At 44.9% G+C, this 21,657-nt stretch overlaps 1 protein-coding gene across 27 annotated transcripts in view; it reads left to right on the top strand.

The window, feature by feature from the left end:
* The window catches only part of LOC146813293 (uncharacterized), a 455,769-nt gene that overhangs the window by 418,763 nt on the left and 15,349 nt on the right, over positions 1 to 21,657 (top strand). For all 27 annotated transcript variants that reach the window (XM_085620134.1, XM_085620133.1, XM_085620117.1 and 24 more), the window contains one exon: positions 18,724 to 18,827. In XM_085620134.1, the coding sequence (XP_085476260.1) occupies positions 18,724 to 18,827 (104 nt within the window). The remainder of the gene's footprint in view (positions 1 to 18,723; positions 18,828 to 21,657) is intronic.

The raw sequence follows: 21,657 nt of genomic DNA, 5'->3' as shown, positions 1-21,657 counted from the left end.
AAAGGGAAGGCAAACTCCAGATCTGGCATTGCTATATAGATTGTGGGATACCTACAAATATGTTATACATATGTTAATCTGTCTCTTTATGCTACTCCTCGTATATATTTCACATCTAATAGTTCTCAACATCAGCTGATTTTAGTGTTGTACCTTGATCTGATATTCCTCAGGCAGCTGTAGACATATTTAGGAGTAAAATGTAGGCTGCAGTTGGTCAGTTTTGTAGACATTATGTGGTTCTGCTCCACACCAACCACCACTTTAGAGAAGGTGAAAGTACTACTTTTATGGTCTTTGCATAGAGTATACATTTGAAACAGAGACATACTGGAAAATGTAATTGTTACTCACCTCCAATCACTGATTTCCCGCTTGTTCGGTTGCAGGTCCATATGTTACCGCCCAACTCCCTGATGCTGAGAGGATAAAAAGATGAACGATAGTGTAGGTACACAGACATTTGTCACAATAAGGAACACATGGAATAATCTGTCTTAATGCATTGAGTCTGTGTCTCAATGCATTGAGTCTGTGTCTTAATGCATTGAGTCTGTGTCTTAATGCATTGTGGAGACCTGGAAACATGGCCATTCCAGTCACTCCGCACATAGAAAACACAAGCTTAGAAATTAAGTTGTGGTATTCGGGACAAAATATTAGATTTCTGGAAAATTGATAGCATGTGACTCTGTAGCAAAACAATCTTCAAAACAAGAGTTACATGTAAGTAACATTTTCTGTACATTATCAGTGCTTTGAAGAGAGTGTGGAGAGAGTATGGAAAGTCAAGGCGACCAGACCAGCTGCGTTCCTTTGCTATCTTAATTGCTGCAGGGAGACCACTCATATTCTTATTGTATCTTTATTTCAGGAAAACTACTTCTGTGTCATTGCATACCCACAGTATTCAGGAACTACACTACAAAATTATTATGGATAGAAATTGTTCCTCTTGTCATGATATCAAACAACATGTTTTTATAACAATTTGTATTGGTTTTCATATTCAGACGATAACAGGAACATAGTTTATTATATCTATAAGAAATGCACTTTTCATCATACATGAAAGGACAACAATGTTTTAAAATGCCAGCCCCCATTAGTCATGATGCCTTAAGGTGTTAAGGCTCACCAGACTGTCACACAAAGATTACATAAACAATGGTGTGCCGCGATAGCCCTGCCAGTGCTGCCATATTTTAGTTCACTTGTACCGGCAGCCTCTACCTTCATAGTCTTGCCGCTCAGTCAACATGCACAAGTCAATATCTTACTTCCATCCATTCAAGTCCGGTGGAGCAGCCACCCGCCCCATTTTTGGGGCAATGTTTCTTTTAGCTACTATCAGACTCAGGTAATAAATAGTTTTGAGAATTTCGGTGGTCCTTCCTTGCCCCAGATGTTAAGAATTGTAACTTAGATGAGTTGTCTAGTTGTGTTATTGAGACCTGCCTCATGCAAGCGCTAACCTCCTCCCTGAATAGCACCAATCTTGGGCAGAACCAAGTTAGGTGGATAAAAATGCCCTTTTGATCACAAACTCTCACACCGTCTTCCGAAGCACGATTCTAGTGGAGTAGGTCCTATTTTGGATGCATAGTTGGACCCTTCTGGATACCACTTGAATTGCAACCTCTCTGGGAGATTTTAGCCTGTATTCCTCTTTTTTGTCTTCCAAATCCTTCTCCTAGTCAATTTTTAGCTGTACTAGTGTATTGTGTGAATTCTTAACTAGTTTCTTCTATCTCAATAAAATGACCTTTTTATGGAGGGGATCAGTGCAGAGTCTGGTGCCGATCACGATCCGGTAAAAAATATCCCCGTGCGACTCGTATCCGGTCTTTTTACCTTACGAATCGTACAAGTGCCGTACGAACTGGCAATCACGATTCGCATGGTAAAAAGTCCATACGAACCGCATTGGGAATATTTCCCCACACGTCCTCGGGTCGGAAAATGTGTCCGACACGTCCTCGTACGATTCACCGTACAAACGTGAAAGGTGAAGTCCGACCGGGGAATCACGATCCATCCCGGGCGTCCGAATGCACAACCGTATGGTGAAAAGACCGTCCGCACCGAACTCCCATAACGACCACGGAGACGTCCAAACAGGTGCCCGGTACGTGCCGTACCCCCCCCCCAGCCCCCGTAGGTACGCACCGACCCCCCCCCAGCCCCCGTAGGTACGCGCCGACCCCCCCCAGCCCCCGTAGGTACGCGCCGACCCCCCCCCAGCCCCCGTAGGTACTGGCCGACTCCCCCTGTGTGTACACCCTTGTACGCGTCGAACCCCCCGTGTATGTACGGTGCGCACCCCCCCGTGTATGTACGGTGCGTACCCCCCGTGTACGTTCGAGTCGAACCCCCCCGTGTACGTTCGAGTCAAACCCCCCGTGTACGTTCGAGTCGAACCCCCCGTGTACGTTCGAGTCGAACCCCCCCGTGTACGTTCGAGTCGTACCCCCCCGTGTACGTTCGAGTCGAACCCCCCCATGTACGTTCGAGTCGTACCCCCCCCGTGTACGTTCGAGTCGAACCCCCCCGTGTACGTTCGAGTCGTACCCCCACCCGTGTATGTACGGTGCGTACCCCCAGCGCGTAGGGTACGCACCGTACATACACGGGTGGGGGTACGACTCGAACGTACACGGGTGGGGGTACGACTCGAACGTACACGGGGGGTTCGACTCGAACGTACACGGGGGGGTTCGACTCGAACGTACACGGGGGGGTTCGACTCGAACGTACACGGGGGGGTACGACTCGAACGTACACGGGGGGGTTCGACTCGAACGTACACGGGGGGGTACGCACCGTACATACACGGGGGGGTGCGCACCGTACATACACGGGGGGTTCGACGCGTACAAGGGTGTACACACAGGGGGGGTCGGCGCGTACCTACGGGGGCTAGGGGGGGGGTCGGCGCGTACCTACGGGGGCTGGGGGGGGGTCGGCGCGTACCTACGGGGGCTGGGGGGGGGTCAGCGCGTACCTACGGGGGCTGGGGGGGGGTCGGCGCGTACCTACGGGGGCTGGGGGGGGGTCGGCGCGTACCTACGGGGGCTGGGGGGGGGGCGGCGCATACCTACTGGGGCTGGGGGGGGTACGGTGCGTACCGGGCCACCTACTCTGGTCGATTCGCGCCGTACTTCGCTTTTGCGGCACTTTTTGGGTGCCGTGAAAATATTGCCGTCCGGACTGCTGTCGGTTCGAATCGTAATTCCTGGGTCGTGAAACGCTGCCTGACAGCGTCCCGACGTCACGTCGCAGCATTCCCGGATCACATTCGTATGTATATTTTCGTCGGTCGGTGTTTTGTACGAATCGTACGGAAATGGTGTTTCCGTGCGAATCGTAATTCCATGTTTGTAAAGTTTTACGACCGGGTACGAGTCGGACGGGGAAAACGCTCCGACCGACGGTTCGTACCCGGTTTTTACCGGATCGTGATCGGCACCTCTGTCTTTTAATTGGGAGGCATCTTCTATAGCTGTTTCCTTTGGAATCTGAGGTGGCAGTGTGTGCCTGAAGGGAGCACCAGGAGGCCTGGGCCCACCTTTCCATATATCACCAAGTTTGCTAATTCCAATTCAGTTCCATATATGGAATCCCTGGAGCTTCCTTGCCTCTGTCAAATATCACTGTCATATAGTGGAGTTTTTGTTTGTCACTCTGCTATCCTATCTCTACTATTTAGTGGTTGTCTTCCCCACTGCTACCACCACTTTGATGTAAGGTGGTAGGCACTTGGATGTTTTGGTTCTATAAAGGGCCGTAATATATCTTAAACTCCTCATGACCATTCGGTTCACACTTGAACAATGTGTTTTAGAGAAACGGACCAAGGAGAAATCCATTGCATTGGAATGTACTGCATCCACCAGCACTAACGCTGGAGGTGCGAGCATTGACAAAAAGATAAGTAGTGCAATTTCACTGACCGGCGGCTAACCTCGGATCACTCGGTCCTTATGGAGTGCTTTTACACTACCTGATTATTGTCACTGCATTAGTAATGAAGTCTTGAATGCCTCTCCTCGAGTGCCAGGATTTGAGGTGAAGAACTTGAATGCATCAACAATATTTTATTGATTTAGTTATTAGTATAGCACAATGAAGGCCCAACGCACAAAGCGAGAGAGTGCTTTACACTAATGTCTTTACATATATATTTATTTAGATTGTATGACATAATTTCGAAAGACAAAAATTCGACCTACAAAAATATCGCAACAAAAATATCGTGGTCAAGAATATCGACATCCTATCTACAACATGGTAAGTACAAAAATATCGATAATTTAATATCGATGTCAAAAATATCGTAATTCAAAAATATCGGTTTTTTTTAGTTTAAAAATATATGTAAAATAAACCAAATAATACTTATAAATCAAAGAAACATAATTAAATATATTTTATAATATGTAAAATTTATAATAAATATATATAATTAAATGAAACTTTAATTAAACATATATATAATATATAATATATACACTTACTTAATAATTACTTTTAATAATTTCTGTAACATATAAATTATTAAATATTTATTTAAATTACCAATACATCTATACACATAAAACAATAACATTCATAAATATTAAATAATTACATATAGCAAATAATAATCAATAATTTTAATTTGAATAATTTTTATTATTCATTATATATTACAATAGCTAAAATATTACAAAACATATTTAATATCAGACACAATAAAACTACTAGTCCAACTTCAACAAACACAACAGTAAGGAAAATGTTGGATAGCGTAGGGGTAAAAATAACTATTCCAACTCCCGAGAGTGCAACAGTAGGGAAAACATTGGATAGCGTAGGGGTAAAAATTACTATTCCAACTCCAAAGAGTGCAACAGTAGGGAAAGCGTTGGATAGCGTAGGGGTAAAAATTACTATTCCAACTCCAGAGAGTGCAATAGTAGGAAAAGTGTTGGATAGCGTAATGGTAAAAATTACTATTCCCACTCCAGAGAGTGCAATAGTAGGGAAAGTGTTGGATAGCGTAAGGGTAAAAATTACTATTCCCACTCCAGACAGTGCAACAGTAGAGAAAACGTTGGATAGCGTAGGGGTACAAATAACTATTCCAACTCCAAAGAGTGCAACAGTAGGTAAAACGTTGGATAGCGTAGGGGTAAAAATTACTATTCCAACGCCAGAGAGTGCAATAGTAGGGAAAGTGTTGGATAGCGTAAGGGTAAAATTTACTATTCCCACTCCAGAGAGTGCAATAGTAGGGAAAGTGTTGGATAGCGTAAGGGTAAAAATTACTATTCCCACTCCAGACAGTGCAACAGTAGAGAAAACGTTGGATAGCGTAGGGGTAAAAATAACTATTCCAACGCCAAAGAGTGCAACAGTAGGGAAAACGTTGGATAGCGTAGGAGTAAAAATTACTATTCCAACTCCAGAGAGTGCAATAGTAGGGAAAGTGTTGGATAGCGTAAGGGTAAAATTTACTATTCCCACTCCAGAGAATGCAATAGTAGGGAAAGTGTTGGATAGCGTAAGGGTAAAAATTACTCTTCCCACTCCAGACAGTGCAACAGTAGAGAAAAGGTTGGATAGCGTAGGGGTAAAAATTACTATTCCAACTCCAAAGAGTGCAACAGTAGGGAAAGCGCTGGATAGCGTAGGGGTAAAAATTACTATTCCAACTCCAGAGAGTGCAACAGTAGGGAAAGCGCTGGATAGCGTAGGGGTAAAAATTACTATTCCCACTCCAGATAGTAAAACAGTTGTGAAAGCACTAGATAGCATAGTGATTCTATGAACATTATAACCAATTCAATAATTTCTTATAAAAAATGTGCATGTTAACAATGTTTTAAAACAAAAAATATTATTAAATACCAATTATGTAAAATAAATATTTAAATAAATAAATTTAAATTACATCCCACACTATTCCCCCTTTGACACACAACACACTACACATACAAAATACACAATAGATTTATATATCAATTTCTCTCTTATTTGCAATTAATACATTTTTTATAATTAATATAGTTATTAATTGACTAATTAATACATATTAACTATGAAATTACAAATATTCACCTATTAATTATTAATTACCAATACATTAATTAGCAATAACAACAAATAAAATACAATAATAAATTGTTTATATTTACTATATTTAACTAACTAATAACAATTAATTAATATTAATTACAAATAAATAAAATATATCATTATTTATTTTATTTTAATTACATCCCACCCTATTCCCCTATAAACCCACAACCCACTACACATACAAATTCACATAATTAATTTAATTATGAATTAATCACTTAATAAAATTAAATCACCAATTAATTACTAATTAACAATTAATTAATTAACTATAACAATAAATAAATATTATTAATAAACTAATTATAATGTATATAATTAACCAAATAATAAAATAATTTTACAATTAATAATTAACAATTAATTAATCTATTAATTACATTAATGACCAATTATTAATTAATTACCAATTAATTAATCATAAATACCAATCAAACAATACATAATAATTCATGAATTATAATTAAATTACTTCCCACCCTATTCCCCTATAAACCCACAACACATAAAAATGCACATAATTAATTTAATTATCAATTAATCACTTAATAAAATTAAATCACCAATTAATTACTAATTAACAATTAATTAATTAACAATAACAATAAATAAATATTAATAATAAACTAATTATAATGTATATAATTAACCAATTAATAAAATATTTTTACAATTAATAATTAATTAACAATTAATTAATCAATTAATTACCAATTATTAATTAATACCAATTAATTAATCATAAATACCAATTAAACAACACATATTAATTCATTAATTATAATTAAATTACTTCCCACCCTATTCCCCTATAAACCCACAACCCGCTCTGATACTAAAACGCTAAATTAAATTTAAAATAATTATTAATCTCTAAACATTTATTTTTAAATGTATTAAAATACATTACAATTATCTTTAACATACAAATAAAATACATATTAAATGACATTACACTAAATAAATATCGATATTATTGACATCGAAATTTTTACTTACGATATTACTTACATCGAAATTAATTACCTCGATATTATTAACTTCGAAATTACTTACCTTGGGATCGATATTCTGTCCCTCGATATTCTTTTTTTTTTTTAAACATCTTTTTTTATTAACATAGCTCAAGATCATATGCATGAGAAAGCAGTGAGCAAAAGGCACATAAACCAACAGTGGTACATTACAGAGTTGAGGATCGAGAGAGTTACCCAAAGGTCCCGCTACAGCTGCCCCCCACCTCCCTCGATATTCTTGACTTCGATATTCTGTACCTACGATATTAAAAACACGATATTATTGTAGGTCGAAATTTAAAACTCGATATTTTGGCTAAACACCATTTATTTAGGAGTTTTATATAGCGCTAGCCAGACCCGAGGGTAACAGAGCGCTTTACAACATGTATCAACGATGCAATCAAACATTAGAAGTGACCGTAGTAGAACGTAGTGATTCGTGACGAGTATAGTTCAAACACAAAGAGTAGCAAATAGAATGTGAAGATATGTGACGAGTACAGTTCAAACACAAAGAGTAGCCCATAGACTCCATGATTCGTGACAAATCCAGATCGGTGAGGGGGAGCACCGGAGAGATCCGAGAGGTAAGAGAGGTATCGGTCCTCTTAACAGAGTCTTTGTATACTGCCGTGTGCGGAATTCGCCGTAGAGTGTCAGCTATCTATTCGGAAGAGATCGGTTGAGGAAAAGGTCTTTGAGCTGGCTTTTGAATTTTGGAAAGGAGGGGGTTGTTCTGATATGAACTGGGACGGAGTTCCAAATTTTGGGCGCATTTCCAGATAAGGCGCGTGATGAGGCTTTATGTTTGCAAGTTTTTGGCGGGTTGAGAAGTAGAGAGTTAGTACCCCTTAGGTTCCTTGACTGACCGGCTTTGTTGAGTTTGGCGGTTAGGTATAGTACGTAGTGAGTGAGACACGTGGTAAATGCTAGAAGGAGAACCATACATCTGGATTCAAATTATATTATTTATGAGAATAAAAGTCATAAATTAATATGGACGATCATGCGATGTATAATGTCTCAAGTGAGTTTTACAAGGGAGTAAAGCTAAATGTCTCTGATGAAGGGGAAGTTGAAGGGGGCGATCTAGTGTGTGAAGGCAATGCATTCCAGACATTTCACATATTTCAGGAGAAGGAACACTATACTGTTTATGCTTTTTTTAAAATTTAGGTGTGCCTAAATTGAGCTGAGTCTGACTTCTTAGGGTTGTTTTTGTGAGAGATTTGACGTGTTTTAGAAAACTATTCAAGGTACACCACCTTATACATGATGCAAGCCGTCTTATATGAAGATCAGAGTTCTCTGGAAAACCAACCTAGCAATGAAAGGAGGGTGGTGATGTGCTCAAGGCTTTCTGTATTCGAGACAAGTTGAGACGCTACAAGAGTCTTTCCTTTGAGCTGTGCCACTTGTGATTTGAGTAGGTCTCTCACAGTTTCATTTTTGGAATAGATACACGAGACAAGTAGTGCTTGGTCAACCATCTTAAAGTCTTGTTTTATGAGGAAACACTTGAGTTTACTGAGGAAGTTCAGATGGAATCTCGCTCACAAGAAGGACAAGAATTGACATAAAGCTATTGGAGATGTTAGTCTCAATCTTTATTTTATCGTCAGGGTAGTAGTGAAAAGAGATGTCGTTTTGTCACAACATCACTCAGCAGTTCCACATAAAGACTGAAGGAGAGAGTATGGAGCCTTCTGAGAAGTATTAAGCTGATTTTTTGGGCACAAGGAGATTCTAATTTTCAAGCATTGTGCTCTGTTGGAAACAGGAGCCAAACAGGCCATCTCTCATCAATCACCATCTTCTTGGAGAAGTAAGAGGCTAGATCGCAGCATTTTGATTCTATGAGGGTAAGTTGGGTGGACTTTTTCAGGTGGGATAGAAACTGTCTGTTCAATCCAACCTGAGAGGGTTTGCGATTTGAACGTGTTTTTCTTTGCAATAAACTGGTCAAGAGCAAAGTTGTTGTCAAATTAAACAGGTCTGAAGAGGGATATTTGGTATCCTCTTCCCTCTCACAATGGAGATAGGTATCTCCCCCAAAAATCTGACTGTTGGAGATAAGTTGCTAAATACTCCATGAAATTATTTAACAAGGAGCTCTTTTTATCAAGTTAGCGATATAAAATATCAATTTTCATTGATTTTGATGTTGAGTTCATGATCTTCAGAGTGAATCATAGGGGGGACGAAACTCTTCATACTAAACCATTTACAGTGAAAGGATGTCTTAGGAATGAAGGCAATGCCATCGGAAATATTTGTGTTGTTGTCGACGTACAGGAGGATGTATCCTCATAATAGGCGACAATCATTTGTTTTAAGGTCCTGTGTCTTCATCACATCTTGTATCACTAGTCAGTCATTGCCTCCATCCTCATCAACATTGAGCCCACTACGGGGGCGTGGCTTCGCCGGCTGCAAGATGGCTGCACTCTAAGTCCAAGCCTAATAATATGTCGAAAGCCTGCAGACTGCGGGACACTGTGCAGACCCCACACACCTGAAGTTGAGCCTCACACCCCGGGGGTGCGAAATATCATTTTTGTCAGAGGCGAACTAACAGGAGGATGCCGTAAACGGACACACCGTGGTGTGACCTGTGAGTTCCTAGGTGGCGAGGCCACACAGCTCTGGGGTGCCTGGGCCGGGGTGCCAGGTCTGTGCTGCGGCGGCCTGGTCGGTGGCCCACAGATGGTGCTGCACAAGAACAGAAGACTCACCTGTTTGGGGGGAGAACAGAAGCAGGAGACTGTGACTGTGGTAGCAGCTCAGGACCCATGACCGCCCAAGAGGAACGCCAGGGCGATCGCCAGGCCTGATGAGTGAAAACTGCTGCCGCCGTAGCACTTGAAGAGTACCAGGTCGCAGAGGAGGCGTGCGCAGGACCACAGGCGAGCGGGTCGGGGATGGTGGCCCTCCCGCTTGAATCCACGAGAGTGGCCTGAGCATAATATTGGACACTGACCACGCCAGCCATAATCCGATAAAGTTTTTAAAAAAGGAAAAAGGGGGAAAGGAAAACAACAAACTTCTAGCAGTGGTGGAAGCTTGGAAGGAAGAGATTGCGAGGTGGGAACCAGAGTGCTGAAATCACCCACCCCCTCGCTCCTGCGCTGAACTGGGGAGTGTGGGGTATTTACGCCACTACTGTTTATATTGTTACAACCTGGTCTCTATAACCTCACAAAAACAGGCGTAAAGCAGGCGAACCGCAGAATGCACAAGACCCTACAGCGCAGGCCAAGTGAGGACGTTGCGACTATCGTGTGGAAAGCAGACACTAAGCAGTCTAAGCTCTCCTTCGAGAGCAGATGGCAAACCAGACAGGATGACCCCCCCGCCCCCCAAGAGGCAGAAGAGCACGCAATGCAAACGGAGAATGCTACCTACCGTGATGATTATCTTCGCTCTATACTACTGGAGGTTAAAACCAGCCTGCACACAATTGACTCTAACCTGGACCAGTTATCTGCCTGCCTAGATCAAGTTAAAACCACCCACAATGCTAAAATTGTGCAGCTGGAGGCCTGGGTTTCAGACAATGACGATGCCCTGACAGAGGACAAACAGTGGCTGCTGAAGATGGACAAGGTGCTGGAATTGATTAAAGCTAAGAATGAGGACCTAGAATCGGGGAACAACCTTTACAACGCAACTATTACAACGCACTACATTTACAACGCATTTTTTACAACGCAACATCCACTACAACGCATTCCATTACATTGCATGACACTACAACGCATTTTTAAAAACTACCTTTACAACGCATTCCATTACATCGCATACTACCTTTACAACGCATACCATTACAACACATAATATTACATTAAAACCCCTACACTATCCAACACTTACCCTACTGTTGCACCCCCTGGAGTTAGAATAGTAATTTTTACCCCCATACTATTCAACACTTACCCTACTGTTGCACCCTCTGGAGTTAGAATAGTCATTTTTACCCCTATACTATCCAACACTTACCCTACTGTTGCACCCCCTGGAGTTAGAATAGTAATTTTTACCCCCATACTATCCAACACTTACCCTACTGTTGCACCCCCTGGAGTTAGAATAGTAATTTTTACCCCCATAATATCCAACACTTACCCTACTGTTGAACCCCCTGGAGTAAGAATAGTAATTTTTACCCCTATACTAACCAATACTTACCCTACTGTTGCACCCCCTGGAGTAAGAATAGTAATTTTTACCCCTATACTATCCAATACTTACCTTAAATGTAATATTATGCGTTGTAATGGTATGCGTTGTAAAGGTAGCATGCGATGTAATGGAATGCGTTGTAAAGGTAGTTTTTAAAAATGCGTTGTAGTGTCATGCGATGTAATGGAATGCGTTGTAGTGGATGTTGCGTTGTAAAAAATGCATTGTAAGTGCATGCGTTGTAAAAGTGTGCGTTGTAACGACATACATCCCCTAGAATCACGTTCCAGGTGGAACAACCTCCGAATCACGGGGGTCCCACAGTCCACTGCAATATAACGGATGGAAGATTATGTGGAGGCACTGCTGCGCAAACTCTTTGGAAATGTTCCTTCCTTAGTCATTATTGTGGAGTGGGTGCACAGATCGTTGGGCCTCAGAACGCTGCCAAGGGTGCCTGCACATCCAATAGTGGCCAAACTATTAAATTATCGAGACCAGGGACACGGTTCTGCGCTCTTCACATGAAATAGGAAAGGTGAGACACCAAGGTAATGTTCTCTCCTTTTTCCCCAGACTTCACACTGGCGGTCCAGGCTGCACGTTGGGAAGTACCGTATGCCCTGCTTTTTCCGGCCAAGCTATGCATCAAGAGAGAAGACGATGCAGCTTTTCATGGATCCGAAAGGCGCACTGACATTCGCCAAGAAACTGGAAAAAGCACAGTGGGCGCCCCCCAGAACCCCTGACCCTCAAGACAAAGGCACCACCAGCGACAACGATTAACGCACCAACACCAAGCGATGCTGGTGAACTGGACCAGAAACAAACCAACACAAGAACTGACACATCCTTGCTGAACTGTGATGCCCCCACAGGGGAAAAGGCGCTACCTATCCTAGTGCATATTCAAAAGTCCACAACACTGAGTATGGCTTGGCTGCCCTGTCCTTGCTGACAGGGGAGGACGCCAGAAGTGGCCATGCCCCCACGGGATAGTTCCCTAAGTACTTTCAGATGGACCTCCTAAGTTGCGGAATGGAGAGGAGGGCGGGCAGAATGTCACAACCTAATTGGGGGAGTTGGTGTGGGAGGGTAGGGAGGGTTTGGGATTTCGGGGCTCTATTTCAGTGGGGTAGTGTTTGCAGGCAAAGTGTGGGAGGGTAATAATAATAATAATAATAATATGAAATTTATAATGCGCTCAGCTTACCCGGGGGCATCCCGGCGCAAAAGACCAAAAAAGGAGAGACACAGCTAATCACTACTATGGGGGTGGGGTTTGTTTTCAGGGAAAGGGCAGAGATGACAGGCCAGACGGGTCGAAACTGTGCTCAGAAAGACACTTGCAACACATGTGACACTTTAAAGTGCATTCGCGTCCTCACCCCACCCCCCCACCCCTCGAGTGCAGTGTCAGGAACTCCCCCCACATTGCAACATGCCCATGAAACGCACCAGCCGGTATGGCTAAAATAACCTGCATGACTTGGAATGTCCGAGGTCTTAATTACGACCAGAAATCGAGGCTAGTGCATGCCTACCTTGCCAGACAGGGATTGGATTTGTGCTTCCTGCAAGAGACACACCAGACAGAGGTCACTGAGGCCAGTCTCCGGGCCCGCAGGTCTGACGAAGCTTACTCATCCGTATATTCTAACTATGGGAGGTGGGTTGCTGTCCTGCTCAGGAGGGGGACACCATGGAGTACCACTCAAACACTCATAGACAAGGAGGGGAGATATGTTATCATCGCAGGGAAACTATTCCAGCCTCCCATGATACTAGTGGCTGTGTACGGGCCTAATAAGGATGACCCGGGGTTTCTTCACGTGGGCTTGAAGACAGGTGGCAGGACTGGTCCCTGTGGCGGTGGTGTGGAGGCGGAGATTTCAGCATTGCACTAAACTCCCCGCTGGACCACTCAGGCCAGACAGGATCAGGATCACCCACAGGCAGCGGACACTCCTAGGACCATATTTGAAGATAATGCACCCGATTGATATTTGGCGACACAGAGAAGCAGTAACTGCCACTCTACATACCATGGCTCTTTGTGACACAGAGTTTTGGTTGGCGACCAGGGTTGTGGCCACTTGGACTGTAATGGTGGATCACCTTCCCCGGACGCTCTTGGACCCCGCCCCAGTGCACCTGATGCTGATAATACCGCAGACCGGCCTGCTGGCTTTCTCTTGGCAGCTCCCCCCACATGCCCTACGAAACGCCGCGTTCCCGGGAGGAAATACGCTCTGCTACCATAGATTACTATGCAAACAATGTAGACACGGTGGAATCGCTATCCATATTACGGGAGTCTTTTAAGTTTGTGCTGCGTGGGGAATGCATTACGAAGCAGGCAGGAGTGCTAAAGGCAATACGGGGAACTCTGAGCAATTTGGAGGCTGAGATCGGCAGACTGGAGTTTGCGCAGGCCACCACACCACCCCCAACGAAACCACACTGGCGGACATTAGAGAAAAGATATCTAAGTACAATGAGGAAGCAGAAAGTGAGGTGAAATATTTAGGGAAAGAGGTGGGGGCGAGGTGCTATGGGGAGAGAGATCCACCCAGTAAGACCCTGACAGGACTTTTGCGCAAACCACATGCCTCGGCCTATGTGGCAGAACTGAAAAACTGTAATGATCAATTGATCGCCTCCCCGGCCGCGCTACCTGAGGTTATGTCTCCCTTTTATGCCAAGCTGTACACGGCGAGTACGACTACAGTCCGGTTGGCATTACAAGAATACCTAGACATCATAGAGCTGTTCTGGATGGGGACAGGCCACAAGGACCACCTAGTGCTCCGATAACCCTGGAGGAGATAGCGAGGTCATTGCTGGCATGCTGGTTGGTAAGGCTCCTGGTTATGACGGGCTCAAGCCCACCTTTTACAAGGAATATGCAGGCCTGCTAATTCCGCACCTCATTGACATGTATCATGAGTCGCTGTCGGTGGGTCAGCTTCCTCCGTCCCTGCGCGAGGCCCTAATAGTCACAATTCTCAAACCGGACAAACCACTGGAGATATGCGACTCCTACAGACCCCTCTCTTTAATCAATATCAATGCCAAAATCTACGCAAGAATTTTGGCAAACCACCTGCTGCCTCTCATTCCCTTGATCGCACGCCTGGATAAGTCCTGCTTTATACCCGGCGCGGGACATCTCGCAACTTACACACCATCTTTGCTGTCATTCACCACATCAACACCTCGGTGCAGGTGGTGGCGGCTCTACTTGACGCCACAAAGGTATTTGACACACTGGAGTGGCCGTTTCTCTTCTCGCTGATGGCGAGACTGGGGTTCAGTACAAATTTCAATCAGGAAGTCCAGCTTTTATACTCCATGCCGGTCCCCTGTGTGAGCTTAAATGGTCAAATATCTGAACGTTTTGAAATAACCTACGGTACCTGACAGGGCTGCTCCTCGTACCCTCTTCTTTTTGCTATCACCATGAAGCCACTGTCTGCGAGGCTACGGAAGTACCATGCAGAGCTTGGAATTGGTTTTACCACCCGAGGTCTGGTGGTGTTGGTGTATGCAGACGATATCACCCTCTACGTCCGTGACCCAAGCACCAATCTTGCACCTCTGACGCGTGAGATGATACACCTTGGCGGTTACTCCAGTGTCCAGAGCAACTGGGGTAAGTCGGTACTATTCCCACTCACTGATGTAACTGTCCCTTGTCCCACAGAATACCCATTCAGATGGGCCACTGAGCCAGTCCAATACCTTGGAATATGGCTAAGCCAAGATATAGATGAGCTTTGGAGGGCTAACTATGGGTGTGCCGTAGAATGGTTTGAGTCATGCATTCCAATCTGGACAAGTCTGCCGCTGTCCCTCGCCAGACGCATTGCGATAGCGAAGATGGTGGTCCTACCCAAGTTTTTATATCTTTTTGGAAATATTATGAAACCCCTCACGGCACGTTTCTTTAAATTACTAAGGTCTCATCTAATAACGCTTACTTGGGCAGGGCAACAGCCCAGAGTAAAGTATGTGGTGCTGGTGCTGCCGCTGGTGAGAGGTTGGTTGGGGGCATCGGACCTGCAGACATATGCCCTAAGCACACAGGCAAGTTTCCTGCATCATTGGTTGTACCTCACTCCCTTTCAGCCACATGTGGTGGTGGAGCGGGTCCGGGCGGCGCCATTGCCACTGACGATTGCCTTGTTCTGCAAATACAAAGCACCTCAAGGCAAAATATACCCTTTAGAATGTATGCGGTGGTTGTGGTATGGACTCCGGAGCCGTGCTGGAGTCCCAGTTTACACGTCCCGTCAGCAAAGGGTCCGTGGGTAGGGCTGCTGAGCTGGGAGTTATAACTATTGTGGATCTGTTCACTGGAGGACAGTTCCTGGGATCACTGTCCAACCCTTTGGCGAGGGAGACCATGGCGCTAGACACACTGCTATATATCCAATTGTGAGCGACCTGCCGGGCGACCTATGATACTTTCCCTGAGCCCCCCGACCCTTGCAGCGCTGCAACACTTGTATATCATCGCAATCCCGCGGAAACGTCTTACTAGGCTATACACGGTCACAATGAAATCCTCTCAATTGGGCGCGTCTGTCCTGTTAAGAGTAGGGCATTCTACTTTATTCCTGCAACTGTAACAGCTAAAGCAGTCTTTGTTAAGACTTCAACTCTTGCCCATATTACTGCATGTGCAAGAACTTCCACTGAGTGATCTGTGTTTACCAGAAAGCAATCAGCAATATCGTGGATGTTTTTCAGTAGGCATTCTCGCTAATGTGAGAACCTTCTGCTTGCAGCTCTTCATCGGTCCTTTCTTTCAGCCTATGAGGAAATCGTAACCTTCTCTCTTGAAAATGTCGATTTTGGGGGCTGTAATCAAACAGCCTTTTTGTTTAGTTTAAAGAGTTGTCTTTCCTACTCATCCAAAATGTGTTGGATTTTCGTGACGTCTCTCTTTCCCTGCTAGTTTTAGGCCCCAATTTGACACTGCGTGTTTGGAAGTGTCATTGCATGCTTCTTGATTAGCAGCTGGCACTCTGCTAACACTCACTCAAGATTAAAGCTTCCATGACCTCAAGACACGCCTTTGTATTAATTGCTACTGTGGATATGAGCACTGATCTGTCCAAGCAATCCATTGTACCTGACTAGAGCTGTGTTTTGGAATAAGTTACCATACGGGTGACTGCAACTTCCCAGATGAGATGGCACTGCAGTTCTCCTAGGCAGCATCCCTTTAGACAGGTACCACTGTGTGGAAATGTGCATTTTAATGAGCACACCGGTGCAGGGGTCACCCTTATCTTGTCCACGGGTCCGTAGACCAACAAAATAGAGATCGGCACTGAATCTGGAATTCAAATAACACGTTTAATCACTCATGAGTGGGACTACGTCAATACAACACCCTCGAGTGCTGCAGGGGGTAGTACGCTGAAGTCACAGAACACAGAGCTTATATACAGATTTTGTGCATTGTAAGCATGTGAACAGAAATAGGAAGACAAGTTTTAGAAATAGTTTTCAGCAAACAAGGACAGATGAAAAAACACATGGTCAGCAAAGTGGGAGGGGGAGCAGGAGTGCTTATGGCAATAGTAAATTATTGACATTTAATAGGTGTACTGGCAGCTACAAACTCTCAGCACGTACATTGCTTTTAGCTGAGTCAGGAAGTCAACTAAAATAGATAGCACAGGCAGAAAAAAGATGAGCAGCAGAGGAAGGGAGAATTGCATAGCTAACAAAATGGATGCCTCACCAAGATGGCTTCAGCTCATGCTAATTGGAATTATTTCAGATTTCCACAACTGCATGAACTTTATGTGCTTCTCAGTGGTAGTTTAATGAGAAGTTGACCTACATAGACACTATTTTGGCCTTGTCATAAAATGTTCAGAATATTGCTTCTCGGTCAAGCTGAACATCTTCTAATATATATTTTTTTAAATAAATCAATCTTTGCCTATCAAAAAATCATGATTTCTTCAGTGCAAGGAAGTGAGATCTCTATCAATTATTACATGGAAATACAAATGATGGACTAATCTGATTAGGACAAAGTAACGTTTACATCACTGAACTACAAATGTATTTACACATCTACCTGATGAATTATTCCTTTGTGGATAAGTAAAGAACTGAAAAGCTAGTAAATAAAACCTGTGGAATGCACTGCTGAAAACTGGCCTTCCCTGGTAATATGAGGAGATATTTGTATACTGATAACAACCAATCCAGTAAAGCAACAAGGAGGGTTATCAAATTGTTACTATCAATTATACCTCCCCTTTAGATTCATTTAATGAAGGAATACTTCGCCATAAGGATGCTGTTTCTGCTAATGACAGAGATCCCATTGGTCACAGAGGGGTCAAGATGCATACACCTATACAATGAAAGGGTCGATTGCCTTGTATATAATTTCCTCCTTTACCAACAGTTGAAGACATCCAGCCAAGAGGTCTGACTAACATTGACCTATCCAGTGTGTGATTAAATGTCAAGGTTGGAAGTGAGATCAGAGCTAATAAGCTGGTCCCTGTGGAATGTTAGCCCTCCACCTAACCTTCCACATTCTCAATACAAGTCCTTTCAGCTTTGGCTCCTGATTATCCTTTTCTACAGGTATCATAACAAGGTTTATGTTGCACTCACTTTGACAAACACCATAAGGCATGTCACAATTCCAGTCATTTTCTTGTAGAACTGACTCCTTGCACTTTTGGACCACCTTTTAGCCCCTTTCTCATACCTTGGCTAAATAACACAACTCACTTCTATTGTCTGTGGTCCCTAGAGCTATAAAGCCATATAGCGCTGACCTCTGGCTCACCCTTTTCAATGAAGGGCTTGAAGTCTGATGAATCCCAGCATCTGGTTCCAGCTATATCTGAGCGTGTCCTCCACTCTTCCAGATACAGATTGCTCCACCACCATTCCTCTATCCTCCCACAGTTCACCCATTTATAAGCACCCCCCTGATTAATTCCCATCTAGAGCTTGGCTCGGCTTTAGTTCAGATTACTTTCCTCATCGCATCTTTTCATGTCCTCTCACTACACCAGGTTCAAACAGCCAATTAATATCCCTCCCATTTGCACCTGTATCTCAGTTACTTACTATATCCTCTCACACTGCACGTCCCACAACTGTCTCTATGTGTACGCTGCTACATCTTTTCATCTTGTATTCTATAACAGTCTGGTTCCTAACGTACATTGTTTGCAGCATTATGTTTCAATTTAGTTTTTTCTGGGAGGGGCTATTTCACCCTGCAGTGTCCCATGTGCTTTTACTTTCATGGCAATAGTTTACTTAAAATCATTTCATATGGATATAAGGTCACTTGAAAAGTTTGTGTTGCTAACAATAATGTGCTTCATTGTGCTTTTGTTTGCAGAGTGAACTACTCAAAGAATACGGTAGGAGATATCCATGGATTGGTCTTTATAAATTGGAGGAAGAATTCCAATGGTTGGATGGAACTAGATGGAACAGCACTGTGTAAGTTCCAGGTGTACATTTGCATTATTCTGCACTTGTGTAAGCAAGAACCATTGTAGAAATCACACACAACTCTAGCGCGTCACATACTTCGCCCCCCAGACCTGCACACCACTCTTCCCCCTCTCCCCCTCCCCACAGGATACCTAATACTGGCCGCTGCAGGACCGTGCTGCCGGTGCACCAATGGCAAGCCTGTCTGCGCCCAGCACCTGAACCCCCGGTCCAATGCTACTCTAGCTCCACTCTCCGAGGAATGGGCCCAGGACGTCTCAGTGCCCTCTGCTGCACCTGCTCACCCGTAGGCACAGAAGGAGTTTTCGCTTACCTCCACCTGCAACTCCTCGGAACCATGGGCCCCTACAAAGACCACCGACTACCAGCCCAAACTTTGATGCATTCTACTCAACATCTGCTCCCTGACCAAGCCCGCCATCTTACTCTGGGACTCCATCACCACCATCAGTCCGACATAGTATTCCTCACAGAGATCTGGCTCAAGGACCCCTCAGCCACCAACATAGCCACGGCCACTCCAACTGGTTAAAAATTGACCCACAAGGACCGGCCAGACAGACCTGGAGGAGGAATCGCCATCATTCACAAGGACACGTACAGGCTCACCACCTCTGAGACCCCGCTCCCCTGTCCTGACACGTAACACCTCAACTTCCTCCTGCACGCCAACGCCAATTCAACAGTCAATGGCACCCTCATCTATAGACCATGTGGACCCTGACCCCCTTCTGCAACACCATCTCTGAAATCACGGCCACCTTTGCCGTGGAATCCAGACATTACCTCTTCCTCTGCGATCTCAACCTCCTCCTCGAAGTCCTCTCAGACACCAACTCGGCCACCCAGGTTGACACCATGGACAAACTGGACTTCAAACAGATCATCACCGACCCCTTGCACAACACGGCCACACCCTCAACCTTATTTTCACATCCAGTGACAAGATATAGTTCAGCCACCCAACCGAGCTCACCTGGATGGACCACAGCATCGTCCAGTTCACCATCAATGTCGTCTGACAGGCCACCGTCACTCTGCCCCCCCCACTACCCGCCCCAGCTGGAGCATCATTACCGAATCCCTATGGAAGACCACCCTCAACACCACCATACTCCACACATAAGACGGCGTCAATCAAGCCGCCGCCCACCTATCTAAATGAATCTTCTCCATTGCCGACTACATTGCTCCCATCAAAACCCTCAGCAACAGTAGAACCAACAAGCACGCCAACGGGTTCACACCCGAACTCAAAGCTGTAAAACGCAAAAGCAAACCTCTGGAGAGACGCTGGCGCACAAGCAGAGACCCCGTCGACCACACAGCCTTCAAGACAGTCCTCAAAACCTACCACCACCCCATCAGAGAAGCAAAGAAACCCACATTCGCCACCAGCCGCCAGTCCACCAACTGCACCAAAGAACTTTTCCACAATGTCATAGAACTCTCCTCCCCTGACACCATCAAAAACTCCATCCAGCCCTCCCAGTCCCTCTGCAACTCACTCACCGACCTCTTCCACACCATGATTGCCAACATCTACAAAATCTTTAAACCCCAACCGCTGCAGCCAGACCTCTCCACTCCTCTCACCCTCCTCCCTCCCAACTTCCTGACGGACTGGACACCTCTCTGCACTGAAACCACAAAAGTCCTCCATCCACCCCGGTGCTCCGACCAACCCCTGCCCCCACCTTACCCTCAAACTGGGACACAAAGAAATTGAACCACCTCTCTCTAGCATCAACAACTCGGCTTAAGCTCTGCCACCTTCCCTGGAACCTGGGAGCACGCAGGAGTCAAACCCCATCTTAAAAAATGCACAGCAGACCCATCCGACCTCATAAATTACTGCCCAATCTCGCTCTTCCCCTCCCCAGCCAAGATACTGGAGAAAGCCGTCAACCGCCAACTAACCGACTACCTGGAATCCAACTACCTGCTTTACCCTCCCAATTTGTTTTTTGCTCAAAATACAGTACAGAAACTGCCCTTATAGCCACCACTGACAACGTCAGAGCCATCCTTGACTGCGGTGAGTCAGCAGGCCAGATCCTCCTCGACCTGTCAGTGGCCTTCAACACCGTCTCCCATCACCTCCCTATCCAAAGACTTCACCTCATCGGCATCTATGGCAACACCCTCAAGCTTCTATCCTCATTCCTCTCTGGACACACTCAGAGAATTTGCCTCACGCAATAAACCTCTGACCCCAAGAGCATCATCTACGGCATACTCCAGGGCTCCTCACTCAGCCCGCACTGTTAAATGTATGCATGACGCCTCTGGCACCCATCACTCGCAGCCACGGTCTCAACATCACCTTCTATGCTGATGTCACCCAGCTCATACTCTCCCTCACAGAAGACATGGACACCACCAGAGCAAACTTCCGTAATGCCATGACCGACTGGATGACAGTCCACTGCCTCAGACTCAACACCGACAACACCGAAGGACGACTCCTGGTGGCCCTCTGCCCTCCAATCAGCAGCAACCAGCAATGCCTGCAACCTCAGAATCATCCTCAACAGCAACATCCCCATGAGACGCCAGGTCAACTTGGTGGCTTCCACCTGCTTCAACAACCTCAGAATGCTCTGCAAAATCTTCATATGGATCCCAACGACACCCGAAAACAAACACTCTTGCCCTCATCACCAGTCGACTGGACTACGGAAATGCTTTCTACGCTGGAATCACCACCCTCTTCCTCATACGTCTCCAAACAATCCAGAATGCAGCAGCTAGAATCATTCTTGACCTACCCAGAAGTTCCCACATCACCTCCATAGCATGCACTGGCTCTCCA

The sequence above is a fragment of the Triturus cristatus genome, chromosome 7, assembly GCF_964204655.1.
Source record: "Triturus cristatus chromosome 7, aTriCri1.1, whole genome shotgun sequence".
Lineage (NCBI taxonomy): Eukaryota > Metazoa > Chordata > Amphibia > Caudata > Salamandridae > Triturus > Triturus cristatus.
This window is presented reverse-complemented; position numbering and strand designations above follow the sequence as displayed.